At 47.1% G+C, this 27695-nt stretch overlaps 2 protein-coding genes and 1 long non-coding RNA gene across 8 annotated transcripts in view; 2 read left to right on the top strand and 1 right to left on the bottom strand.

Annotated features, from left to right (window-relative positions):
* The window catches only part of SDK1 (sidekick cell adhesion molecule 1), a 382991-nt gene extending 375104 nt beyond the window's left edge, over nucleotides 1-7887 (top strand). For all 4 annotated transcript variants that reach the window (XM_064390819.1, XM_064390818.1, XM_064390817.1 and 1 more), the window contains one exon: nucleotides 1623-7887. In XM_064390819.1, coding sequence (XP_064246889.1) covers nucleotides 1623-1898 — 276 coding nt within the window. In that variant the 3' untranslated portion in view covers nucleotides 1899-7887. The remainder of the gene's footprint in view (nucleotides 1-1622) is intronic.
* Nucleotides 5628-13698, bottom strand: LOC135281713 (uncharacterized). The gene is made up of 2 exons (XR_010348255.1): nucleotides 13565-13698; nucleotides 5628-11686 (listed from the first exon to the last, which is right to left on the bottom strand). It is a non-coding gene; the product is annotated as an uncharacterized LOC135281713 (long non-coding RNA).
* LOC135281710 (cytochrome P450 3A29-like) lies at nucleotides 9527-27600 on the top strand. Of its 3 annotated transcripts, none has more exons than XM_064390824.1 (13): nucleotides 9527-9588; nucleotides 16422-16515; nucleotides 17600-17652; nucleotides 18751-18850; nucleotides 19247-19360; nucleotides 19959-20047; nucleotides 20631-20779; nucleotides 21254-21381; nucleotides 21679-21763; nucleotides 22382-22542; nucleotides 22715-22941; nucleotides 24375-24537; nucleotides 26475-27600. In XM_064390824.1, the coding sequence occupies exons 1-13, from the start codon at nucleotides 9542-9544 to the stop codon at nucleotides 26568-26570; spliced, it is 1506 nt and encodes a 501-aa protein (XP_064246894.1). In that variant the 5' UTR covers nucleotides 9527-9541; the 3' UTR covers nucleotides 26571-27600. The 3 variants fall into 3 exon arrangements, with proteins under 3 accessions (XP_064246894.1, XP_064246893.1, XP_064246892.1); XM_064390823.1 differs by lacking the exon at nucleotides 9527-9588 and adding an exon at nucleotides 10468-10538; XM_064390822.1 differs by lacking the exon at nucleotides 9527-9588 and adding an exon at nucleotides 15454-15583.
* Nucleotides 27601-27695: the final 95 nt, after the last annotated feature.

The following is a 27695-nucleotide window of genomic DNA, read 5'->3' on the forward strand; positions in this document are numbered from 1 at the left end:
ACAGTACATAATTCCTGTAGAGCCAAACCCTGGGTAATAGTGGAGAGGAAGTTTTGCAAAGCTGTAAAGAGCTGCTTTGCTCACTTTTGGAAAGCACTGGGAAAAATTTCTCAGCTCTGTCCATCACCCTCTGTGCTGGAAAATGGGCACAGAATAGTATTGAAGCAGCTACCTAAGCAAAGAAGGGGGATGATGGATGCTGTGCCCTTTTCAAACGATGGTTCACAAGGCATTTGAGGATTGTTCTTCAGAGACCATTAAAAAGGAGCTTTAGAGGAGGAAAGACAAGTTTTGTGGCAGGCAGGATCAAGAAGGATGTGTGTTTGCTGGGTGGTGTCATAGATCAGAACCACACCAACCTTTTGAAACTAATTGCAGCAACGAACAGTGATGAGCTGCACTTACCTGTCTCTCTTGTGTGTCTTAGGCAGCTTCTACTTTGATATTTAATTGCCTCTAGAATTGGCAATGCAGATTATTGAGTGGGGGGAGGGAAAGGAATAGAAGCTTTTGCATGGTCTAGTCAGAGATTTTGAGGGAAGGAGTGAGATCTGGAAATGCCTGGGTAAATGTTTGTGTGCTGGATGGGATGGGGCTGGTACTGGTGGGAACATCAGTAGGAACAGAAGGAAAATATGGGATGGGGCTGGTACTGGTGGGAACATCAGTGGGAACAGAAGGAAAATGTGCTCTGAGATTCCATGGCCGAGGCTTTGCCGCGGTCTCTGCGCTCAGCAGAGATGTACAAGCCCTCTGTGATTCCTCCAGCTGCATCCCAGCAGCAGCACTTCAGAGGAGGGGCAGATGCACAGAGCTTATCTGGTTACATCTCAATAGAGCTCCTGCTTGATATTGATGGGAGCTTTGAAGCTCTCCAGCCACCGTGCATAAATGTTTCAGGGGTAGGATCTGCTCTGAGCAGAGCTGGGTCTGACTCATCCCAAGGAAGCAGCCCCTCCTGCCTGGCAGCTCTTCTTTCCCAGATTTTGCATTCTCTTTCTTCTGTCCCCGCTGGTTGTGTACCTTATACCACCCATAATCAGCTGGAACATGCAAATAGTGTTATTTGCCTGTAAAAAAGTCTGATTTTACCTAACTTCCTTCCAGTTATAGAACTAATTTTCAATACTTAACACCCAGAGTCCTGTGCAGGTGGCTTGGCCTGGCCACCCTAAACATTGGTCTGGCTAACCAGAGTGTTTGTGTGGAAAGCATCCCTGCTGTCCTTCCATCAGAAGAGAGATACTCAGTTGTAATTGCAATATTTCTGATTGTGATTGAAAGCTTTTGGTTTTGCTGTGACCTCCCTACATTTCCCTGCATCTTGAGCCCAAGCAGAAGCTCCTGGCTGCCCCTGAGCCATTCTGCAGGGAATTAGAAGGGATTTCTCTGTCACTTATCATCAGGGAACTCTCCCTCTAGCAGCAAAGTCTGGCTAAAGCAGAGCACAGTGCTTTTCCAAGCCCAGCCTGTACCACACTTGGACTGCCATCCCTCTTACCTTACCATTACAGCTTTAATCAGCTGGTGATGCTAAACTTGCCTCCCATTTCTTTGCGAGCACAACAGGCTAAAATTATCATCAATGCTAATATTTAATTCTATTTTTCCTGATGCCCCAGGTCACTGACTCGGATTACGAGGACGAGTTGCCCAAGCACTCCTTCGTGAACCACTACATGAGCGACCCCACCTACTACAACTCGTGGAAGCGGCAGCAGAAAGGGGTGAAGCAGCACCCGGCGTCCTACAGATATGAGGAGTGCACGGCCAGCGAGGCAGAGCCCTATTTCCAGACTGTCATCACGACACAGAGCTCAGGAGGGGTGTACACCCCCACGGGACAGCCCGCGCCCGGCTCCCGGACTCCAGTGACAGGATTCTCGTCCTTTGTCTGAGCGGGGCTGGGGACACGGCGGGACAGCCGCAGTGACCGCGTGTGCGTGGCCGGGGCGCTGAACTGTGGGGGACCTCTCGTATCAGGGTAGAAACGGATGGGAACACACCTGAGGCTGGGTTGTTGGTGGTTTTGGTTGGTTTTTTTGGTTTTTTTGTTGTTTTTTTTTCTTTCTGAAGACAATCAACTCTATGAAAACACGGAGCTGAACTAGCTGAACCTTTGTTTAAGAAAACGAAAAGAAAAAAAAGGAATTCTGAACAGTGATGATTTTAACCACTTGTGAATAGTAGGGGTTTTTTAACTGCTTTTTGTAACACTGCTTCAGGAAGCAGCACCCACGCCCTTCTCCTTCCCTCTTTCTTTCTCTCCCCTCCTCCTGTCCCACTGCTCCCAAACAAGCAGGTGAATTCCCTAGATGCAATGAGTGACTCTGTGATGTGATTTGAAGAGAAAACATAAAACCTCCCAGGCTCCTTTTTCTTCCTTTTTCTCTACTCCTTTTTATTTTCTTTTTATCTTCTTTTTAATTTTTCTCTGTCATCAAAGTTAAGTAGTCAAACATAGAAAATGGACACATTTTTAAGTGAAAAGCAGACACCTCTCTTCTCCTCTCTGCTCCACACATTAGGAGCACTGGCTGATCAATGTAGGCTCAGATGTGTCACTGTGTCTGCTCTAAGCTCACTACTGGTGTATTTATATTGAATTACTGACCTGCTTTTCTTTCTTCTTCAAATGGGACCTGCTGCATTCTTTAAATATTCCAACTCCAGGGCCTTTGGAAGAGGAGATGGCTCAAAAGAGCGCTGTAGGCAGTGGTGGGTGAAGCAAGTGGGAAGAATTCAGATGTAAGGTCAGTTTATTTTTGGTGTGGCTCTAATCCTCCTTGTGGACTGCATGTACCATTTGAATCAGTCATTTTTTAAAAGTCAGAGGACACAACCCAGCAAGCCAGAGGAATTTTTCAATTAAAATTGCAGTGACAACCTAGAGAGTTTACTAATCGATGAGGGTTTTGACCATCAGAGTTACCATGCCCTGCCAACAGAAGTTGAACATCCTTTCTCACCCAGACTCTGCCATTCTGTTTATTGGTCTGTAAAAAAGTACACAGTGGCAGGGTTTGTTTGATTTTATTTTTTTAGTACAAAGACACACCACACAGACTGGGTGAGTTTTGGTGTCCACAGGTGCCTTTTATTGATTCTGCAGCTTCATATCTGGGAGAAGCAAAAAAGTGTCTCCAAATAAAGCTAACCAGGTTTGTCAGGCATTGGGGTCATGAATTACCTTGTGCACGTTTACAGCCTGCTCTGTGCACTTGAAACTACAGCCTTTGGAAAGAAAATAGGAGACTTTTATTTTATTTTTCATCCTATTGTACAGCTCACTTTTTGTTTTCTTCTTTTCTATCCTTTTCCTGAATCTGTCATGTTTAGTAGCAATGTTTACTCACAAGGAAGTTGTCAGGCGTTGAAAGATTCCAAGTAGCAACAGTCCTGGGTCACCAGTCTTTTTATCATAAGAGTTTGAAAGGTGAATTTGGAAGTAGGAGAGTCCTTGCCACGCCAGGATTTGGCATTTCCTTCCAGGTGGATAAGCCAGGAAAATTGGTGCTTGCTAATGTCCTGTCAAGGCTCATGTGGGCATTGTTCCCACAGAAAATTGTCCCTGTCCTCTCGAGGGATGTGGGACATTTGTGGCAAGGGGAGGTGGTGTCTTCAGAGCAGGTTATTGAAACCAGGCTGCTCAGGGGCCTGGTTGGGAGTATCCTGGTGGCACCTCACCAGAACAGCTGAGGTCCAAGGGCCAGCTCAGCCTTGCTGTCACCTTTCAGTGCCTCTTGGACAGGGCAAACAATCTCAGAACTGCTTTTACTCTTGGGCACTGCCTCCGAGCACTGCTGCTCTTGGTGCATGCACACTCTGCAGAGCTTTGGCACTGGATTGCTGTTCCTCTCCAAAGGTTCCAGGAAGAAAAAGTTCAAAACCAAAAACTCCAGTGGGTGTGTTTAAGGGCTTTTGAGTTTGGGATAATGATCTGCAGCTCATTAGATGGCAAGGGACTTGCAAAGACACGGCTGAGCCAAAACCCTGTGAGTCATCCCCCTCTCTGCACCTGGGTAGGATGTGTGTGGGATGGAGATGGGGCTCCAAAGAGGATGACTTGGAGTGTGCTGTGAAGAGGAATGCAAAGCAAACAAAAAACCCACTGCCTTCTGTGCACTTTGACTGTTCTCTTAAGCCATATGGACTTTGCTTTAATTACTGAACTGCCAAAATTTGTTTTCAGTCTGTGTTTTTTGTTTCTTAGACAAAATTATCTACGTGACTTTCTGATTTGTTTTCCTTTTCCTTTGTAATTTCCTGCATTAGATTACATATTTTAGACACATTGTTTTTATACATTTGACACAGCTCTTGGAATTTTAATGGCACTTGTCCAACAGGTGTAAGAGGTTGTGCTGCAGGAGGAGCCCTCCAAGGACCACTGAGGACTTTAGGGACGTAAATTAGTAGGAAGTGGATGGAACACCGAAGACTTTGCTCCAAAGAAAAGCATAGTGTAACTCCACATCTCCTGAATATTGCCTTACACTTGGTGTAAGGTGCAGTTACTCCCTGGGGTTGATCTGATACCACATTGAGGAAAAAAAAACAAGAAAACCACGGGGAATAAAGGAAATGGACTTCACGGCCACTGCTCCGCTGAAGGACAACATGGGGAGCAGCACAATCCATACAAAGCGAGGAGAAGAGGCTGTTCCTTTTTTCTTAGAACCAGCTGCAACTGAAAAGCCTGAGCTTGCTGAGGACCTGCTGAGTTGGCTGTGTGGCTCTTTTCTTCTGACTGCTGTCAAAATAACAGGTTAGGTGTGATTCCTTTAGGACCTGTTGATTCCAACAAAGGTATTCCTGTTCCATTCTTGTCCATGCTGTTGTCACTCTTGGTTATGTTGTGTTCAGGAGTTGGCTTTTCTGACACATGGGTTTATTTTCAATAGGCAGTTGCAGAGTGAGGAGGTGCAGTGCCCTGCTCAGCCCTCAGCCGAGCACAGGATGTGTTTTCTGCTGTGCAGGATCGTGTGTAGCTCCATGTGTGATGCCTCCACCTTCCTGCTAACACATTCAACTTGTAAAATATGGTTAATAGGTAGGTTTTATTTACTTCACATATCAGGGAAATTGTTTTATCTGGAAGGAAATACTCCATCAGTTAGGAAGAAAGCTGTATTTCATTGCTGCAATCTTTGGAAATTGCAGCCTTGAAATACAACTTTTAAACATTAGTTGTCATGTTACAGTAACTTCACCCATTGAATTCGCTTCCATTTCCATCTTCCTGTTTAGAATAGTCTTGAAAAATGAAGGCTTATGTTTAAAATGCCTTCTCACAATATTTTATTTTTATTTATTTATTTCCCTTCCCCTGTTTCTCAGGTCTCTTGGTGACTGTTACTGAAAAATAAAAGCAGCATCATGAAATGACCAAGGGAGACATTTCAGGGAATGGTTTAATAGGAGCTTGTTTTCATGCAATAGCCATAACAATATCCAGTCTCCTGCAGGTAAAAAGTGCCCAAGTCTTCACCCCCTGCAGGGCTAAGGTGACAGCAGTCACCACTGTCAGCAATGGCCCCAGCCCTCAAGTTGTCCCTGTCATAAATCACATTCAAAAGTGCACACATAAAGGAGCTGTGCTCTTGCAGCCCACTCTGAGTAGAGCATTTTATCCCCTCCAAAATCCGTGTCAGACGTGGTGTGTCTCCACCATGGCCCACACCATTGGGTGGAATATTTTCCATTCCTGCCTTTTAATGCTCTGATGTTTGGGCAGGGCCAGCGCTGTGCAGGTACAAATGGCAGTGGTGACAAGGGACAGGAGAGGGCACTCCTTTGCTTTCATCAGTGACAGTCTCTTATTCCCTGCCCTGAGAGTCACACGTGGACTGCCTTCATGGGAAGGGCAGGGAGAGGTGAGAGCAAAGGCTTTCATCAGCAGTTGCTAAAGGAATCACACTTTGGCCAGTGATCCCACTTTTGGGAACAGTTGGCATGACTGGAGAGAAAAAAGAAAAACCCACAGAAAAGAAATTAATCTATTACTCAAAAGGATTTCTTTTCCCTCTTCATTTTGAGTGTTAAAACCATTGATGTTTTGCATATGGGCCAAGATCTCATTTTTCTTCCTTATACCAAGGTCTCTGCCAGAAGCTGTGTAGCAATTGTTTGGACTAAATATCTTGACATGGGGATGCATTTATTATCCTTGCCATTGCTTCCCTCAAGAAATCCATTGGGTCATCCAAAGATTATCTAATCTGCTTTCCAAAAAGGGAGGAGAGAGAGATCTTTATACATAGAGAGCACTGGTGTCTTCTCCCACACATTGCTTTCAGATATACAGGACAACTGGTTGGAGGAAAATCCTTTTAGAAAAGGAATTTATCAGCAACTTTAAAAGAAAGCAAACAACCACATAAGAAAGATAACCTCTGGCAGAGGCATTAGAAATCTTAAAGTCCAGAAGCCTGTGATGTGTAAGAGTGATCGAGATGCCAAGACCTCCTTTTTTAACTGATCTCCTGTACCAGTAGCAGCCAGAAGGACACACCCAGTGAGGGGTGATGTTTGGAAAGGAAGAACTACAGATCTGCTGGGACATGGGCAGGTTGTACTGGAGAGAGCTCCACTCAGCCAGGACTTCCTGCTGGTTCAGTCACATTCCTGAGGTTGCTTTTATGGGTTGTTGCCAGCACATGTGGTATCCACACATTATCAAGGTGTTCCTAGAAGCTACGAGGTTACTGGAGGAGAGGAAACGTTTGCTGGTGTGGTGTGGTGTTCAAACAAAGGCACACGTGTAATGATGTTGTTCTGCAAAATCCATTGAATACTCCTTAAGGAAACCACCCTTGAATTAGGAGCATGTTCACCCCAAGACTGAACATGATGGGCCTGAAATGCCTCCACCTGACAAGACAAAGAATCCCAGAATGGTTTGGGTTGGAAGAGATCTTAAGGATCACCTTGTTTGAACCCCCCTGCCATGGACAAGGACACCTTCCACTATGAGCAGGTTGCTCCAAGCCCCATCCAGCCTGGCCTTGGACACCTCCAGTCCTTTCTGTTGTTTGTATTTCTGTACTCCTTTTGTCCTCCCCCTGCACTCCCAGAAAAAGAAAGCTGCCTTGCACTTTGTGCAGGTGTAGAGTTCACTGCACCCAACAGAAGAGAACCACAATGGATAAGCACACAAGTGACACCTGGGACAGGTGAGATTTGTTTGAACAAGGAGCGAAGTACCATTAGCACTTGAGATTCAGGCTCTGACTCAGAATTTTATCTTCTCAAAGCTGCCACTTGCCCACTTTAAATGGCCTTGGGGCCTCAAGACTTGACAGGAAATTCATTCTTTCAATGCTGTTTGATCACTGTGCACTTTCTTGAGGCTTGAATCACTGGATACAGAGACAGGAATGGGGTTACAGAGCTTTATATCAAGGTGTTTTCCCATTTGTGTCCAATTCACTAGATTTGGGAATTTCTGCTACCATGGAATGGTGGTGTTCTGCAGGAGGGAAGTGCCACCAGGGCTTCCTTTGATGTCATTACACCCCTGGGCCGTGCTGGGGCCTGTCACAGTGCAGTGGGAGCTCTCAGGTAGCAGAAAGGTGCAAGAACCCCATATTCTGGTGAGTTTGTAGCTGGTCACTTTGCCTCTCTTGGGCTGGAGTCCATCCTCTGATTTGGTATCTGCTGTCAGCTATGGGGTAGGACCACCTCACACAGCTGTGTCTGAGCTACCCTTCGGTGTACTCCGGTCATGGGATCATTGCTTTTGATTCAGTGTCTCCTTGGAGATTTGCCCTGGATTTTTGTTCCACACCTCTTGTTAGCCTCACCTTCACCACTCCACTATTTTATATGAGAAAGTTACTTCTTCTTTTGCAAACTTGCTTCTGATTAAAAGAACCCTTTTGGAAACATCTGTGTCCTTGGTACATTTGTTCTGTAGAAGGGAAAAAAAGGATTTTTCCAGACTCTTCTGTTGCTGAAGAAGTTTCTGGGTTCCTTGCCAGCATGCTCACGAGTTAATGGCTCAGGACACTGAGAATGTAACATGGACTGAAATTCCTCACTGTTTGCTCTGGACTGTAAAATCTTACAACCCCTGCTGCTTCTCAGCTAAGCTGACACTCTCAAATAGTTTCCACACAAAATTTGATCAGTCTTAAATATTTTATTATTTTGCAGCAATAAACTTCCTCAGATCCTTAGTACAGGAGAGTCAAAACCCACTCAGAACATCCAGAGGCCAACATTTTTTATCCCTTTGTCCCCTCCTCAGCAGTGTTGTAGCAGTTGTTAATCAGTTCCCACAAACGTGCAGATGTTGGGGAGGCAGGACAAGATCCCAGCTGGAGAAAATCAGGGCAGCTCTGTTATTCCAGGGTGGTTGGTTGTGCTTTTCACCCACTGAGCATCTGGCCTAGAGAAGTAAACTAAACACAGTCAGGTCAGCTACAGCTCTGGTGGGAGAAATGAGGGCAAGAAATCAATGTTTTCCAAGAGGGAGAAGGGAAGAAAAAAAATAGTCAAACTGTGAAGGAAAAAACTCATATTCTCTTGCTCCTGAAAAGGATATTATAAATAATGCAGTGTTGTGTAAATACAGGCAGCCCTTTGCAGCTGGGAGCTTGTAATAACCCAGAGGTATCACTGTACCCATTTCGAAGATGAAAATCCTCCCGCCACAGCATCTCGTGAACGAGACATTATCCTGCAAAATTGCCATAAGGTGCAGAAGTGCTTTTTTGAGCCCATTTGGCTCCAAAGTGTATCATCCTCCAGCTTCCAGCCCTTACTCCTCTCGGGATGTGTTTCCCCCACACGTTTTTGTGGCTAGGATTGGAGCACAGACATAAACATGGGAGTGGATGGGAAATCTGCCACGGTATTCGTAGCCTAAACAATACCAGAGAAAACAGATTGGCTTCCCGCCCTGCCCTGAACAGCACAAGCAGTGGCTTGACTGAATCGAGTAATCTGGGCTTTCATTCCTGATCCTTTTCCTGCCATTTGTCTCTTTTGTTCCCTCTTTTTCCCTCTGCGTTTTTGCTCCAGGGTTATTTATTTTTCTCTTCACTCCTTTTCTTTTCTGTTTTTTATTTTGTATGCCTGCCTCTTGTTTTTATTATTTTTCCTCTCCTCCTCTTGCCTCACTAATTATTTTCATTTCAAACCTGCATTTCCCACAAAATCAAAAGGAACTTTATGTGAATACATGTTTTTTGTTGGGTTTTTGTTCACTTTCACGGTGCTCAGGAGTTCTTTAGCTTTGCTGTCTTGTTGACTTAGAAATGCCAGGCACGCCCCTCCAAGCCAAGGCGGTGTGGCCGCTGACTTCCCAGCCTGGTAGAAACCTTCATGAAGTAGGCAATTGGCACGTTCATCACCATTTGTTAACGAGTTAGGGTAATCCTAAATCAGACGAGGCTGATGTGTGAAGTCATTCTTTGAGGCTTTACAAGGCAGATTTGTCAGCAGCGCTGAAACCTGTGAAGTCTTGTGGAATCAGAGGATCAGCACCTGCCTGTGGAGGAACAAGGAAGCAGCAAACCATGGTTGTGTGACAAAAATGTGTTCAGAGGAAGAAGGGACCAACACCCATGGTGTCACTCAAAGGTAATTCCTGCTTTGTGCAACTTCCAAGGGGTTCTGTGCACCCTTTGTGCTGATGACACACACCCTAGAAAAGCAGCTGCAAGGACTTGTTCTTTACCCTGAGCCTCCTTAATCTGAGTTTGTGCCCTTTGTGCATTTCACAGAAGCTGTAGATAAGGCTAAAAGGCAACTTGGGAAAAAGAGCCTGTGTAATATAACCTGGGGCCTCATGCCAAGAGTAACAAAATGCCTGACAAACACAGGTGACCTCAGCACAGCCCTGCCAAATTGGGAAGGATGAATATCCCACCTGTAGTAGGAGAAAATTGAGGCACAGGCCAGCTTTGCCTGTGGGACCAAGCTGCAGTGTGTGTGGCTGCTATCAGTGTGCCCAAGTGGCCTTGACTGCAATGTCCTCAGCACAGGGCGAAGAAAACACATCTTTCTTACAAAACAGCATGGATGAGTTATTTTTGGGTCTTTATAAATTGTCTGTTTTCCGACACTATCATTCTTACCCTACCAGGGGAACACAACTGACCTAATTAGAGTCTAATTCCAACAGTACAAGGCTCAACTTTTAAATACAAACTTTTTTCAATCTTGAATTATTTTTATGTATGTACAAGCACATCTGATTGGTATGAACCCCAGAGGTGGGGGGCAGGGGAGGAGAAGGACAACGGGAGTCATCAAAGATGCTGATGGTGGGAAAATTGCGATAAACAAGGGTCAATTTTCAGCTGTATTTATGAGACTGACTTAGTCTGCTGGGAGGCTGTATCCTCTGGGATTAAACCTCACAAAACCTGATGGAAATTGGGAAATGTTTCATCCCCCACCATGGGGAGGACTGGCAGAGGAAGGATTCAGTATTTCAATTCTCTGTCCAACAAAAAACATCCAGGGTGATCGATGAGGACACTTTCATTGATCCACAGCTGTCTCCACACCACAGAAGAAATTAAAAGGTGAGAGAAAGATGCTTGTTTTCAATGAAGTCTATTTCACAAAGCCAGCAAGGGTTAATCCGACCAGCCAAATGCTTAGCTTTAGCTGCAATAGAGAAATCCTGTGAGGTTGAATGATAAGCCTCCAGCCATACCTGCTTGGATTCTCAAGGACTGTGCCTGAACATGTTGGGGATGGCTCACATCCAGCAGCTGCTGATAGGGAGTCCACAATGCCAAATGACTCAGGAGCCAAACAGCTTCATCTCTGCCCTAAGTGCATACCCAAAACATGTCCAGAAAAAACATCCAGAACCCAGACACTGGAGACAGAAACAATGGACCAAACTCTGCCCTTGGGCAGCGATGTGGCTCTGAGTGCTCAGTCTGGCTGAACAGAGATCCTGACTCCAAAATAGATTCCAGAACATTGGATTGTTTCTCTTGTGTGTCCTCATGAGATACGGTGGGTTTGGAGGTAAGGGGATGGTGCATGTCATGTGTTTGGAGATTATGCTTTCAGGGTCATGTCATGATTTTTGTCTTTTCTGGCTTGACTTCTGCTTTGGAGGCAGCTCAGCAGAAATTGAGGTCATTGCAAGTGGTGCAATGACGCTTTCTGAAAAGCACTGGCTGCTTCATGCAGTGAGACTGAGCTACCAGCTGGGAGGTCTGAAAAGCCAGAGTTGTTGTCTGGTACAATGTGAGACAGGCAAAGGAGAAGTTGTCCTTGGAGGAGCTGGTATCCAAGCATGAGCGGGGAGTGCACACAGCACTGCCCCCGCCGTGCTTTCCAGAATTGGTTTTACACTTTAACACTGGCTGTGGCTTATAATTTTCCATCCTTGCTCAGAAATTATAGAGGAGTGAAAGGGAGATGGGTTTCAGCTGTCAACGCTTCAGGAGCATTCAGCAGCATTGCTGGATGAAAGGAACGGCGTGGTCTTTTTGCTCTGCAGAGGTCTCAGAAATACCCAGGCATGAAGCACTGTGTGGTTTTGGGCTTGGTGAGAGGAAGGCAGAAGCTGGTGCCAGCCCCTGGTCCTCCCCTGGCTGCTGGAGCTCTTTGAGGATGTCATACATCTGGTGCTTTCCCATTTAGTCCTTTCAAGAGGCTCATTTGAGAGCAAGGTTTGTAAGGAAGAGCCAGGAATAAACAGCTCATGATGCTGTTTGTGGGATGAGAGGAAAATAAGAAAGGAATTGTTAATGATGGGACAGTCAGTGAACAAAAGCCTGGTTATTAATGGGGCTGACATTTTGCTATGGCTGTTAGACTGTGTGTGTTCTAACACGACTTTCCCATAGCATGTGGAGGAAAGGAAAACCTTTAGGTCTGTAACACAGCAGCTAATGAGACATTATCTTGCAAATAGATAATAAGCATTATCTTGTTTGCAAGATAACATCTCATTCTCTCTAACAGAGAGCCTGAGATGCAGGGGAGCATCTCCCCTGGGGATGGCCATCCTCCAGTGCTCTGCACTCTTGCAGGACTCCTCTCCTCTTGGCCTCGTTCAGTCCCGCCAGGGAGACAATCGTAAAATCATCTCTCCTTCAGGGACCCGCTAGTTAAAATTTTTGTTTCTCTCGCTCTCTGAGCTTTTAGAAACTGAAGTTCTGCATGAGTTTTAACACCATCCTCTGTGCCCCAGCAGTTCAGTCACTGCTTTTGCAGTTGATCTAAATTGCATTGTCCCATTTTACTGGTGACTACAGCCAGTTATCACAATTCATGTCTCCTTGTGTTTGTGTTAGCCATGGTGACCATCAGCTTTTGAATCCCCAGGTATCTCAGTTCCTTGGCCACCTGCTCCCCCCCGGCTCTGAGGAGTGCAGCGTGTCGGCACAGCAGAAGGGCTCTGTGCTCCAGGGTGACTGACACAAACACAGGAAGGGTAGCCAGGGCATGAAAGCACTCTGCCATTGCAAAGAGGTGCGGTAGATAACGTGTGAGTTAATATTAAGTTGGGATTGTTGCCTGGCTGGCACAGCAAAAACAAACATGCCGGGAACCACCACAGTGTGAGGGATCACGTGGAGGGCAGGGCCATGGCTTCAGTGCTGCCCAGGACCATCGCAGACCATGGGGGAAGAGGGTCACACTCAGTTATTCCTCCTCTCCCCAGGGCATAAGAATAAATAATCTTTAAATAGCACTGTGTGCATCCCCAGGGCTGCAGCAAGCCTTTTTAGAGCCCTTGGGATTTGTTATTAATGGGGAAAGCAGTGCCAGTGTGTTGGTGTCAGTAAGAAGGGCGATGCCAGAGAGGCTGAGGCCTCTGTGCTCATGACCCACAGGAGAACATTCCTTTTGGACCTCTCTGGGTCCTTCACAGGTGCAGGTCTCTAACCCTGGAAACATCACAAGGGCTGTGAACCAGCTCTGCACTGTAATATATAACCACATAGAGCAGCACATCAGAGAGGTCACTGGCATTGATGTGGCTCCTACCAGCGGGGTTTAGCAGCTCTCTTGGAGACACCTCCTTTTAATCAGTTATTACCTGAAATGGAAGGGGTGGGGGGGAAGTGACATTTTTGTGAAAGAGGTGAATTAGAAGGTGATGTCAACTTGCAGGCTGCTGCTGTTACTTTTCACTTGTTTTGGCACATCTGCTGCATGAGTGCAGTGGGGAGCACTCATCACTCCCCCTTTCTTAGCACAAGATGTTTTTGCTGGATCACCAGCCTTGGACAGACAAGAGTTGTGTGGCCCAAACAATGGGCAATTTTCTTCCCTTCTCTTAGACAAGGGACTGGGATGCCACAGCAGCCCCTCCCCTGCAGTCCTGTTATGCAATTTGCTTGCCCACAATGCTAAACCCCTTTAAATCTTTCAAGAAAAATGATCTGGAGAGCTTTTCCCTCTGCTTGATTCCTCCTGGGTGCCATTTCAGTGATATTCAAGTTAGAAAAATAGTCTCAGTAAGTACAGAGTATACCACCACATTTGGTCTAAAGAGCTGTGTAAGGATAAAAGCATCACTTTAATACATGCAATTTGTATAAAATTATCTGTCAGCAAGTGTTCAGAATGGCCCCACCTGCAGCTCTGAGTCATGGCAGCAATTTTGACTGGGAGGTGGACATTTTATCAACTATGATTTTCCCAGATCTGGAGAGCTGGAGAGACACAGCACTTCAAGAGACCTGGAAAAAAAAGAAAACCAAAAAAACAACCCCAAAGTCTAATTACTAATTTGTTTTGGACAAATTAGTAATTTCCTTGTATGCAAAGATGCTGCACAGTTTAATTTACATATTTTGGGGGCTGGCTAACATTCTTATTTTCCTCTGAAGTCTTTCCTTGCTTCAGTTTCTGTGTGAGAGAGGAGAAAATACTGAACCACAAACCCACTTCCTACTGAGAAATCACAACAGCTGTTAAAAATTATTGGAAAATCAAAGGGTTTGTGTGAGGGAAGAAATGTAGCTAATCCCAGCCTGGGAGTTACTGCTCCAGCACCTGTTTTCTCCTCCTGTCTTTCACTGCTGTTCTTTATGTCCTTCTGGTATGGGACCTCTCAAGGAGAAGAAGCAGCCTTTGGATGCAAGAGAAAGGATAACTCCCTGAGTACAGTTGCTTCAAGGTGTCTTAAAAGGGGCAGATCCCATAAAATGGAGAATAAAGTTCCTGTCACAGCATACTGCTATAGCTCAGCTCTTCAGAGCGGCCTGGAGAAGCAGGAATCAGGGATGTGCCTTCATAAAATGGTTAATTGATTACTGCCAGCCAGTGATTATGTGAATCATTGAGCACATCGTGGCTGTGCAATGCTGGAGATGTCTGAGACACTGACCTACCAAAACTGGCAGTGCTGCTGCTCAGCTCTTTCATCTAGGTGTGGGGGTCACTGCTGGACCCGCTGGCAGCTCAGCACACGCTGCATGTGTGTTATGAGGCAAAATAAATGTTTGGGCAGAGGCAAAATCCACTGCTGGCCTGCAGGCAGAGCCACGTGAGATCTGACTGGCAGATAATTGCAGAAGTGCTTGGGTTTCCTTAAGGCTGAGTATGCCAAAGGCAGGGGAGTAATGTCCGATGCAGGTGAGTGTGATGTTGGGTCCTTGTGATGTCTCCAGGAAACACGGAGAAGGGGACAGTGCTGAACCGGACAGAGTAAGAGATTTGTGGCCCTTCCCAGTGTGATGGGGACAAAGGACACCACATCCTGACCCACCCACACCCACCAGCACGGTGTGTTTGCATACGCTGGAGCTACACTGGCCAGAGGCTCCACTGCATCCCCATACACCTAATGCACTTCCCATTTCTCTGACAGAAAGCAGCCAGCCCAGTGTCTGTGCCTGACGGGGAAAGTGAGCTGCCTAAAGCCAAATGTCATCATCTTGTGCAACCTGAGAGCAGAGAGAACGCCCGGGGCAGAGGGAATGAGGGAATCCATCCCCAGGTGATGAGGCTGGGGAGTGCTGGAGGTGTGGGCACCGACTGTGGGATCGCCGGGCCCGCAGCACCTCCTGCCCTCACGGCCCTGCCCTGCTGGCTCTCTGGGGCTGGCAGGTCACCCACACAGGCAAAGGTGAGACTACAAATTATGCTGCCACAGGACTGCATCCTTCACAGGATCTGCATTTCAGCCTGGGCAGGTGTCTGCCGCAGGTCTGTCTCCTCCAGCCCGTTCCTTCCTGGACCCTCAACAGGAGATACAGGGCATGACACATGGAGGTGGCAGAGCAGGCACAAGGGAAGGTGCGTCTGTACAGACACCCCCGGAGCTGCGACAGACAGGGCACGGGAGCAGCTCCTTTTCCCTCCAGAGGCAGCACGCCCTTTCAGCAATTTCCAGCCCCAGAGGAGCGGGGACCGACACCTCGATCCCGGAGAACCCCGCTCCCGGGGGACGCGCCCGGGGCCCGGCACTGAGGCACCGAGCGGGCGGGGAAGCGCCGCCTCCCTCACGTGATGGCGGGCACGGGCACGGGCACAGGCCGGGGCGCGGCAGTGGCGGAAGCGGGCGGACAGCGGGCACCATGCAGCTCCTGCCCAGCCTCTCCCCCGTCACCTGGCTGCTCCTCGTCGCCCTCCTGTGCCTCGTGGCCCTGTAAGTAGAGGCTGCTCCCCGGGAGAAGAGCCCGGTGCCAGTGGGGCTCGAGTGAATCAGCGCTGAAAGCACCCGGGGCCCCCGCGCTGCCCTCAGGGCACAGCCAGGGCTGCTCAGGGCGGCTGCGGGGCCCCGCTGCCAGCGGGAAGGAGCGAGCTGGGCTCGGCGGGGAGGGAAATTAAAGGAAATGCTTGATTCGTTTTAACTTTTCCCAGTTCGGAACTTCCGGTTGTTTAAAGACAGCAGCGCCCGTGGCGTCCTTGGGCTGTGCCAGCTGGGAGCAGCGCAGGGCGATGCCTCAACTGCTGCCAGCAGAACCCCCCCGATTAAATAGTTCTGTTGGCAAAAATTCGGCTTATATGGCTCAGGGGAGCTGTAATGAGCTATACAGGCAAAAACTTAATTTTGCTGTGGTAATTTATGTCCCTGCCGTGCCGCTGTAGCGCAGCCACCTGAGCATCGCAGGAGGTCTTTGCAAAGACAAACACAAGGGCACGCCTCAACTTCAGAACTCAGTTGCTCCAAGATCTCTCCTGAGTCACCTGAGCCACACTTGTCTGAGCTGGGCAGCTAAACGAGGCCCTGAGTAAAGCCCTAAGTTGCCCTGGTTTGCTTAGGCTGGGCTGCAGCTCCTTTCAGCCCTTGTCTTCCATCAAAACGTACCCCAAGTCATCCTGCATTTATTGCAAAGAGTCTCCTCAGCAGGGCTGCTGCTGGTCCACAATGTCAGCTTTCCCTAAGTGACAGAAACCAGTTATTTGAGCAGTTCCCTGTGCTCAGGAAGAAGGATATTCTCTTTTTATTGCTTAAGTGCTTCTCACGTGCTCTTTGTTGGCAGCTATGGGATATGGCCCTACCGGACCTTCAAGAAGCTGGGCATTCCTGGCCCACGGCCTCTGCCCTTTGTGGGAACTTTCCTGGAGTACCGGCATGTGAGTACCAGCAGCTGCTGCTCTGTAGTGTCTTAGATCCTTCTTGTGGCTGGTGCTGTTTTCCCCATTCTTTGAGCATCTTTCTTTTTTCCTTGATTCAGTCAGATGAAAATCATACTTTTTGGTAGGAAGCTCTTTGGGCACACGGAGAATGTAAAAGTTCAGGCTGACCTGAACTTTTTGTGCTGTATTTTGAAACTGCTTTGTAATTTAAATCTTTTGTTTCTCCCTGTGTTTCTACCCACTCTCAAGCAACTGAAGTTCTGTTGGAAACAAAAAAAAAGTATTGGAGAGATTCCTAAGACTGCTGTTTTCTGGGATCTGCATTTTTCTTTGCCCTTTTTATCACCAACATGAAGAGGCTGAATTAGCCCCAGAAATGCTTCATCCAACCACTTACTTGTGGGGCAGCCAGAGACTAAGCCAGACAAATACATTTTGAAATAAAACTCAAACATTATCAAGCTACCAAACCTCATCAAATAGCAAGGCAGTAGCTGACCACAGGTAGCTGATTGCAAATGCAGAATAAGTGTATTGGCTTCAATAAAAGAGGTGTTTTACTTGTAGTTGCTGGGTTCACATCAATCGTGTTGCTCTTACTAATGGTTTAGTGAGCCTTATGTGTCTCGTAAGTTTCATTGTTACATGTAACATCAGTTAAAACCTGATGGAAACAAAATTAAAATCTGTGTTCAGTTACAGAGGAAGATCATATGAGGATGAGACAGCAGCAGCTCTAACTTGTTGAGCAGAAGGTGAAAGGACACACTGGGATCCAGTTCTGCCTCCTAACTCTGCTCACTAAAACTTTGTACCCTTGTCTTCATTACATTTTTAGATCGTGTTGGCTGGTGGAATTTGAAAGTGCCTTTTTATTTTTTCAATCTCTGCTCTCTTTTTTCTCTCCAATGCAAATGTCCCCTAAGCATCTACATGATGCTTAAGAAGACCATGCACCTCCCAGCCTCAACCTCTGCCACTTACAATGGGGCTGTGGGATGCAGCTGTGTCCTGACAGCTGTGGCCTGCTTTGATCACTTTTCAGCAGCAACCTGTTCATTTGTCCTTTCTTCTTTTCCAGGGAGTCCACAATTTTGATCAGAAATGCTTTGAAAAGTATGGAAAAATCTGGGGGTGAGTTTCTACAGAACAAAACTACCAGTTTGGGGTGCTCCACAGCCCCAGAATAGAATGGGAAAAGTTACATTGATGTTATATTCCTCAGTACTGTAATTCCAGCAGTGACAGCCTGGGATAATCAAGGATTAGCACTGGGAAAGTCTCCACCCATCTCTCCAAGGCTTTCTCCTGCTGGGATTTCAGTGTGGTGTGGGGCTGGGATGGTGATGGCCAGTTTATGGGGTCATTTCTTTGCATAAGCTTTGAAAATCACCTCCACTGCTTGGTGTCAAACTGAGCCTCCTGCCTTTGAAGCTGCTCTTCTGTGTCTGGAGCAGAAAGCAAGCTGCAGGCTGCCACGGTGTTTTTCATCTTGCTCCCTGCTTCTCCCAGAGCTGGGGCACAAGCTACCTTTCAACCTGCCTCCCTGCTCCCTGCACAGTGCTTGTTTTATGCAGGGGCCTCTTATCATGCTTCCACTGAGAACCTCTCAAACCAAAACAAAATTGCTCTGCAAAAAAAATCCTGGGAGGCTTCATGAAACCTGGTGCATTTTTTCGAAAGATTAAATGTTTGCAAGCTTCTTGAAGATGGCAGCTTCCCTCAGCTGTGGCCCAGGGCTCCCTGCCCTTTAGCCCACACCATGGCTTTTAAGTTTTTCTGTCTCTGTTGATTGGAAAATGGAAGAGACAGATGAGGTTTTCACCTCTCAGTGCCTTGTAGGCCAGGCAGGAAATCTCTTTACTCCCCAGGTAGATTGTTTGGTGTGGATTTCTTGTCTCCAGCCATCAGTAGTGGAAACAGCTCAGACAGCCAAGTGCAGGGGATCAACATTGTGGCAAAAAGCTGCCTTTTATCTAAATCCACACAGCTTTGGCAACTCTTCAGTACCACAGACAATTGCTAGAAATGCTCGTGCTGCCCATGTTTGTCACTGTAGTTCCCTTTCTCCTCTTTCACTACATAATAAACAAGTTCCAGCCTCATCCTTCCAGCTGTTCTGTCAGAGGGCCCAAACCCTTTGTGCCATGGCTCTGGCCATGGGTAGAGCAGGCTGCTTTTGCTCCAGCTGACCATGAAGGATGGACTGACTGAGGGTTTCTGTTGGCTTAGGATTTATGATGGCAGGCAGCCTGTGCTGGCTGTTTTGGACCCCATCCTCATCAAAAACATCCTGGTGAAAGAGTGCTACAGCATTTTTACTAATCGCCGGGTAAGTACCTAGTCCTGTGCTTTGCTGTCCAGTACAGGGCACATGCAGCAAGAAAGAAGGAGTTTCTTCTTAGTTTCTATTTTCCTCTGAGCCCTTCAGCAAGTACTTGCTCTCTGATGTGCTCCAGTTTATTGATGGTACCAACATCAAGACTCTGCTGGGGAGGCGTAGGGGCCACTCTGGCTGGGACATTGGGCCATCAGCCTGGATGTGCCCTAGGGGCCGATGTTATTTATGACTCTTAGACTTTTGTTTCCCTTTTTGTTGTTTGCTGGTTGAGGTAGAGCTGACTTGACTTCAGGGGCTGAGTCAACACTCAGTGGAAGGTTTTTTCTTTGCATTTCTGTCGCATGGAAGGGGGCTGTAAACCTTCACCTCTCCTGTTCCCCTGTGCAGAACTTTCGTCTGAATGGGATCCTGGGGTCAGCCCTCAACGTGGCTGAAGATGAGCAGTGGAAAAGGATTCGTACGGTGCTGTCTCCAACCTTCACCAGTGGGAAGCTGAAGGAGGTAAAGCACAGGCCACTGGTACTTTGCATCCATAGCTGGAGGAGAACTGAGCTGTTTCTGAGTGCAGACCTTTCCCTCAAATGGGGAAGTCACCCTGTTTGCCAGGACCACATCCATGAGCACCTGCATTGTTGGTACCATTCAGCAATGCAGTGTCTGGCTGCCATCCCAGGGAGGGAGTCAGGAGAAGGGGGTGGGGGATGAAACAGCACATGAGGCATTGCAAGCTGAGGCTGTTGGTCCTGTGGCCTGTGTGTTCATCCTGCTAAACACATCACTCACACCAGGCTTGTCCATTTTCCATGCACCCAGGAGCCATGTTCATCCCAGCTGGAGTGGATGCTAAGCTGGAGTGGGAGCTGTGTGTGGATTTTTGAAGGAGAGCCTTGCTCAGTCCTAGTCAGATGAGCTCTCTGGACAGGTTGTTAAGATGAGAGAAAGCAGTGACTGAGGCCTGGAAATGAGACCTTCCCCTTGCTTGCCCTTCCTCCCCAAGCCAGATGTGTAAAATGGCAAGTGGCAGATGGCAGTGTGGCCCAGCCTTGTTTGGTGGCAGGGAAAGAGTCAACAGTGCTTTCTGCTTTGGTTTGCATTTCAGATGTTCCATATCATTAATCACTATGGTGAAAAATTAGTGAAAAACATTGAGAAGAAAGTGGCTAATGACGAGTTTATGGCTGCAAAGGAGTGAGTAATTGTGTGGGGCTGACAGGAAAGGGTTTGTATTCAGTGTGGGGAAGGGACTGTTCTGAAGAGCCTTTTCCATGCTGCAGCATGAATCCCTTGTCAGCTATGGAAGCAAACTCCACAGCAGTCATGGGCATGGCATGTTCCTCAGCAGTGGGCTTGCTGTGCTCTGCTCAAATGGCAGAGCTGTGCTCATTTCCCATTTCATTTTACTGGGGATGCATTTTGAGATAGGAAGCATTTCCCAAAGTTTTTCTAGAAGCTGCACAAGATACAGTATTTTTGGATGTCATTTTTGCAATCTCTTTTACAGATGAAAATCAGAATATAGTCATTGTTACCCGAGACTGCAGTGCTTTCCAACTACAGCTTAGGTTTTTGAAGCTTAGAAAAGTTGGGGGAATTAATGCAGTGAGGAAACTTCAAAAATAAAATGATGGTTACTGCCAGATCAGGACAGACCTACTATGCTAGGACTGTGCATTAAGAGACATTCCTTCTCACAAGGATTGTTCCTAGATGGGCTTTTATTTACTGCTGTGGTTCAGTTCATCTCATTCCCTCTCTCTTCTTCTCTACTCAGCATTTTTGGAGCTTACAGCATGGATGTGGTGACCAGCACTTCTTTCAGTGTCAATGTTGACTCCATGAACAACCCCAATGACCCTTTTGTCGCCAACATTAAGAAATTTCTCCAATTCAGTTTCCTAAGTCCTCTGTTCTTACTCTTAGGTATGACAAACCTCATCTCATATAGCCCTGAATCAATGTCAAAGGTGCTGCATTTTCTGTAAGCTCCCTTAGTAGTTTTGAGTCCTTTTTGCCATATGGGAGATGCTCAACACTTTGCAGGATTAGATTTACAGTCTCAGATCTGCAGAAATACTTCCCCAAGGAAACCACAGCCAGGATTTTTACAGCTCATGTGGATCTTGGCAGCATCCTCCTGTGAGGAGAGACCCTGTTTGCAGAGATGGTGGAGAGCTGCTCTATCAGAGAGCTGCACTTAGTGTGGTATTGTGGTCATAAAGTAACGTGGAGGAGGTTTTCAAGTGCTGTTGCATCCCAACCATGGTTAGGTAAAAAGAGATGGAGGCAACAAAAAGGGTTGAGGTCCAGATGTACTGCTCCTTTCTATGCTTTGGGCCAGTTTTGATTTTCTCAGGTCCCCTTTGAGCTCAAGTTTGGTCTCTTCTTTCCTTTTAGTGTTGTTCCCCTTTGTTATCCCTGTGCTGGAAAAGATGAAGGTGACTCTGTTACCCTCAGACGTCATGGAGTTCTTCAAGAATGTCTTCACAAAAATAAAGAAGGAACGGGAAAAGGGCAGCAGCACGGTGAGTCCAGCCTAGGTGGCCTCTTCAGGAAAAGTTCTGAGTGCAGGAGGAATCTGGTGGCATTTTCAGAAGCTGTGGTGTGTCACCTGCTCTCCAAGCTCACCAAACCTGAGAAAGGCCGGAACCACAGCCTGCCTGGGGGTCCAAGTGGAGAAAATATCTGTGTTCCTGGAGGGTCTGTAGTCCAGACCTCATCATGTACTGAAGCCGTGAGCTGTGAGTGGAGCAAAGGGACTTGTGCTGGACAAGGTTTGCCTCCTCCCCACCCACATCTTCTCTGCCTCTGTTTCTCCTCAGGACAGGGTGGATTTCCTGCAGCTCATGATTGAATCGCAGAACTCACATGATGGCTCCAAGTCTGCTGAGACCAACTTGGACAAAAGTATGTCTTGAGATGTGTCCTCCTCTCAGCAGAAAGCAGTAGATCCTTATCCATTTAAAAGGGAAGCAGGGAGAGGATTTTAGCTGTTAATCCCATGAAAGATTCAGGGTCTTAGTAGTGGGGCCATAATGATATTTATCACAGGTCAGCCATATTTGTATTGTATCTCGTTTCCTGGGGTAACTTCTGAGGTGTGTTTGTGCAACAAAGAACAAAAAGAGTGAATTTTCTTCCTTTGTTGTCTCTGATGGGCAGCAATGTTGGCTGTATATCAAAAAGCGCACAAACCAGGTATGCTCACCTGTGAGCTCATCTCTGTTCCCTATCCTAGGTGAAGTGTAAGAAGATAAAGGCTCAGCCAAGGCATAGTCCTGGTCTGTCAACTCAAGGCAGAATGCTTTTAAACCTTTGAGGTGCCAGGACAGGGTATTTGTAGGACACACTGCACTGCATCCTGCACCCCTTTGTGGTACCAGAGGGTAAGCTGGATGTTTCTTTTACCAAATGTTGTGTAGCTAGGAGTAGCATTACCTAGACTGGTGAGTGAGATCCTGAATTCCCAAGAGTTAATTACTGTAATTTTCAGCTTCTTGTATGTGCTTCTATGCCTTTTTTCAGCATTAAGTGATGAGGAGATTCTGGCCCAGGCTCTTATCTTTGTCTTTGCTGGTTATGAGACCACCAGCTCCACCCTCAGCTACGTAGCCTACAACCTGGCCACCCACCCTGACGTGCAGCAGCGACTCCAGGACGAGGTCGATGCACACCTGCCCAACAAGGTAAAGGAGGGTGGGAAGATGCTGGGCTTGTTCCCACCTGCCTTGCAAACCCAGGTTGGAAACAGAGTGGCAGGGATGCTGGCACTGAGATTCCCCCTTCCCTGGAAGCACTGGGGGGCTGTAGGGGTGGCAGTTGCTGTGCTGTGTTCTCAGTCCTCCCATTCTCTCCCAGGCCACTCCCACGTACACTGCCATCACTCAGATGGAGTACTTGGATATGGTGGTGAACGAATCCATCCGGCTCTACCCCGTCGGGGGCCGGCTCGAGAGGGTCTGCAAGAAGACTGTGGAGCTCAATGGAGTGACTATTCCAGAGGGAATGGTGGTCCTGATCCCAGCCTTCGTGCTGCACCGCGACCCGCAGTACTGGCCAGAGCCAGACGAGTTCAGGCCTGAGAGGTGAGGGCCACAGGGGGGATAGCTGCATGCTCAACCTCAGCCCTGGGAGTGGGAATGGCAGCAAAAGTGGGGAATGCATGATTATAACATTTAAATTAGGCATTTATCATTGTCTGGCATCTAGTCCCAGCATTACCGTGAGGGGAGTTTTATGATCTACATCCATAAACTGTGCATGGAATTTAATTAACTGCATTGAAGGGAGCAACAGTGAGAGCAGCTCCCAGCAGCTGTAACACTGAGGGGTTTATGGCCAGATATTAAAGCAAGAGCCATTGGGTGACTGGCACAATGCCCTGCAAATCAGCAGTGGAAGGGCAAAGATGGGTAGGAAATAAAACTTAATTTTTAACTCAAGCTCTGAAGCAATCTTTGCTTAGGAGCTCTGTCAGACCCTACAAAATGATGCAATAGCCCAAGGCAGACCTAGGTTACCATGAATCTGGTCATCTTCAGGTGGCCGCCAAGACATTGATGCTTGGTCCAGAGAGAGCAGGACCAGACCTCTGCCTTGCACCAAGAGCTGAAATACCCCTGGAAACAAATCCTGATGTGGGAACATTGTGACCTTAGGCACAAAACATGGCAGTGATATCAGGCAGAAGCACCTGTGAAGCCTGTGTTGGATTCAGAAGGAAACACCCAAATACAAGTGCTCTGGCAATAGGCCAGGCTACACAAGTTGCTCCAGTAGCCACATCCTTATTCCAGTTGTCAAACTTGGCATGGATAGCTGCACAGGAGCTCTTTAGGGCTCACTTGCCTTGCTGGGAGTTCATCAGAGGGATGTGCTGGTGTCTCACTACTGAGATACTTCTCTTCTGACTTAGCATAGCTGAGGTTTGTACCTCGTGCACTGGGAATGAAAAGCTTTCTGACATGAAAACCAAATGATCACTAAGAAGTATTACTGAAAATGCTCAGTGGCAAATTTGTCTGTGAAACTGATTGTTCTTCCCTGTTTTTCATGATGAGGGAAGGAGTGGGGCTGGCATGTCTCAAAAGCAGCCCTGCCTTTAGTCACGCAGGGGGAGAACATCTTTGTGTTTGCACAGTCCTTTGATCTAGAGGGAAGCTGTGGAGCTGTAGACCTGTGTGGTTTAGGGTTTGAAATCTGGGTTCAGTTTTGGAGCTGAGAGAGAGTTCTGAGAAAAGAACAGTTATGAAATCCATTAGTGTATTTCAGGTATTCCCAGGACACCCAGTGCACCTGGATTTGCACAACCAAGTCTGAGCATTGGGATGAAAGCAGAGGCATAACATATCTATTGAGACAGAAATAAGGGACTTAGCTTCTAATATGCACAGAAACACAAAAAGCTTTTCCCTTACCAGACCCCTCATTACTTCAGTTTTGGAAGCTAACACATCCTGCAACAGAGTGGCTCTTGCTAACTTGTTTGTTTTTTTTTTTTTTTTTTTGTTACAATCAGGTTCAGTAAAGAGAACAAAGAGGGTATTGACCCCTACACCTTCCTGCCATTTGGGGCTGGCCCCAGGAACTGCATAGGGATGAGGTTTGCTCATCTTGTTGTGAAAGTGGCTGTGGTTGTCCTGTTGCAGAACTTCTCATTCAGACCCTGCAAAGACACACCGGTGAGGATGTGGGGTGATGTCTCTCATTATCTGCCCCTTACTCCCTCTGAGATGGTCCTACTGTCACATGAGTGTAACTATTTAAATCTTCTCCGTTAATTGTAAGGGGTCACCACAAGTTACTTATGCTTTTTTAAAAAAGCCTCTACAGAAGCATATTTAATGTTGGTGGGACGTTTTAGGCTGAAGTGCCTGAAGTCCTGTGCCTGTCTTTGGGTGCACCTAAATGGTGGGGTGCTCTCTCCCCCACAGTGCACTGTTGGTCTGTTTGACCCAGCTTAGGAAGACCCTGCTCCAGAGGGAGGAAGAGAATATCCCATAGCCCGTGCCAAAGCTGTGTTTTGCAATACAAACATGGCTATTCTCTGTGGGACATCCCAAGACACCAAAATTAATATCTTATGACCCAGGGAAGTCCCTGAAGGGTAGCAATTTTCAAGCAAGCACAATATGGGTTAAGTTTGAATTGGTGACCGTCTCCCTCTTTGGGGCTATTCAGGATCCCACCAGGCTTTGGTTTTACCCAGGATCCCAGTGAATGCTGCATACAGCACTGATGGGATGGGCCTTGCAGGGTTGGAGTGTTTGACATGAAATAAATGCAGGAGCTGTTGGAAATGATGTGTCAGTCCAGCCCTGCTGAGAGCACAGCAGCTCCTGTGCCTCAGGCAGGCAGCACCACGGTGTTCCCAGCCTGACCCAGCTCCCTGCACTCACTGCTGCAAAAGGCTGGGCCATTATTACATTCTGTTGGTGAGGAGAGCTTGGGAAATCAGAGCAGAGGGGGCAACAAGTCACTCAAAGGACATTTGTTGTAAGAAACAGAAAAGTCCTTATTAAATTATTACTTGGCACGGGTGCTCAGCTGGAATCTCTGCAGATTCAGATTGCAGCTCAACTGGTAACCTGGAGGTGAAAGACTGTAATAGTCCATTAACAATGCAGTGACCTATCCACCCTCCCCCAAGTCTAATGACATTTTTCTAGTCCTCTGCAATCCATAAAATTGATTCTTTTTATAACTGCCTTTAATTAAAAGGAGACAAGTTAAATATGTATTGTATTATTGGTGCCCATAGGTTTATGGGGCTCTTTCAGCCCTTTTTTCTACAGAAGGTGTCATGTACATCAGAGTGGGAGGGAAAATTTCATGCTGGAACATCTGTTTGGAACATGTGTATGGAAGCTGCAGCCTCCTCTCACTGCTCCACTGATGGCACATTGGGCTCCAAGCCATATTGCTTAAATTTCCTGAAACAAAGCTTACTGGGATATGGGGGTGAATGTGGCCTGTTGGGCTGGGGGTGTGCCACCCTTGTCCTGCTGGGGATAGAGGGAGCTGGGATATGAGCAGCATCCATTGGTGGGGGAGACTTAAAACACACTTCCTTCCCTGCAAGATGATTCCTCTAAAACCAGCTTTAAATGTTTCTAAAGAGATTCCCAGCCTTTCGTGTTGAGGATGCTTTTGCTTTGCTACTTGGTCTGAGCAGCGATTTTAGTTTTGCTCTTCCTGGAGAGCTTATTGCTCCTCCAGCTCCCATTGTGATCTAGCTGCCCTTAGTACTGACACACTTGTGCAGTAAACAAAATGGCACTGCATGCCCCATTTAGCTGCAGCAAACCCTGGCTGGGGTTTGGCTGCTCTTCCCTCCATGTGCAGCCTGTTGATCAGTGCACTGAGCTCTTTGTACCATGCCATGTGGAAGGCAGAGATCACTGACCAGTTTATCCAAGAGCTGAGGGCTGTTAAACACCTGCTGGTGGCTGCTTTGCATGAGCAATAGTGATGGTCCTGCTGTAAGTACACCTGTGAGCTGGGAAATGCATTGAAAAAGAGTGGTAGCTGGGATGTGTGTGAGCTGTAGGGCTCCTGTTGTCCTGTCTGTCCTTTCTCCCAGCTGATGTGGCTGTTTCGTTGTTTTTCCCTCCTCAAGATCCCACTGGTCCTGGATTCAAAAGGTTTCATGCAGCCAAAGAAGCCCATTGTCCTGAAGATGGTCCCCAGAGCCCAGGCTGACCTGAAGAAGTGAAGGAAGCAGGAACAGAGCAAGAGACTTTTATTTAATGGTGCCTCCTCCAGCTCTTGAGAGGAGACCAGGTTAATGTGTGAGCTGTAGGAATGTCAGGGGGGCAGCCCCCCGCTATTTCATGGGGGTTTGGCCCAGCACAATTACATGAGCATTATTCTAATGAACATGAGCCCCAGGTCCTGCTGTCCCCAATCACAATAGGCATTTTGCAAGACATTTGCACTCCAGTTATTTGGGCATTTTTTTCTCTCTTTCTGAAGAGGCACTTTTCTAAGCAATTTGATTCCAGACACTGTCAGTCTCTTCTGGCAGTGTAATTTAAATCAAGATGGGGAGAGCAAATTGCACATAGTTAAGTAATGCTGCCATTGCTCCTGTTCCCTCTGCCTGCTGGGTGATTCTGTGTGTCTCCTGGTTTTATTCTCCTGGGAATGCAGAGTTGTCCAAGGGCGTTTCCTTAGCTCTGTGCTATGACCCTGACAAGTGTTAAAATGGTCACAGGACTGAATGCCTGCAGCAGATTTTCTGATGCTGATTTATTTAGATTTTGGTATGCTTTTAGATGGCTTTTGTGTGATTCCAAGTGCACATGGGTTAACTGAAGGAGCCCAGAGAGCAGTAGTTACCCCTAAGGACTGGAGATTTGCAGAGTGGGAGAGAAGTGTCCCACATGTGTTTCTTGATTGTTTGCTTATTTTATCATGGGCATGCAGCCACCTGCCATGGGAGGGATTGTCAACACAGACACCATCCATACTGCTATCATGACACCTTTTAGTCTGATTTATATTAAGCCACTGTAAGACCATCTTAGCTAAATTAATAATTATGCAGGATGCAGCACAGAGCCTTCAGAAGTCCTGGACAATCCTGTCTGGAAGAAAGGTGCCTTTGCCTATTGAAAGCTTCAAAATCTTGCCAAACTTTGTAATTTTTGTGCACTCTAGAATTTCATATTATTCCTCCAAAAAGTGCTGCAGGAATGCTAACTGCAATAAAAAGTTCACTTGCCTCTTCTCTGTCCAACTGATGCCAGTCTCTGCTGCTGTGCTTTCTCCATACACAAGTGACTCCATCTGTAGATCTCATAAGCCTTTGGCCAGGTGATGAAAAGTCTTTTCATCC

The sequence above is a fragment of the Passer domesticus genome, chromosome 15 (genome assembly GCF_036417665.1).
Source record: "Passer domesticus isolate bPasDom1 chromosome 15, bPasDom1.hap1, whole genome shotgun sequence".
Classification (NCBI taxonomy): Eukaryota; Metazoa; Chordata; class Aves; order Passeriformes; family Passeridae; genus Passer; species Passer domesticus.

Bases quoted from the DNA above. Each gene is read 5' to 3' on its own strand.
- LOC135281710 (XM_064390822.1), top strand. From the start codon at position 15,513: ATGCAGCTCCTGCCCAGCCTCTCCCCCGTCACCTGGCTGCTCCTCGTC. The intron at 19,361-19,958 runs GTAAAGCACAGG...TTTGCATTTCAG, and splicing joins CCAGTGGGAAGCTGAAGGAG to ATGTTCCATATCATTAATCA. The intron at 21,764-22,381 runs GTATGTCTTGAG...GCCTTTTTTCAG, and splicing joins TGAGACCAACTTGGACAAAA to CATTAAGTGATGAGGAGATT.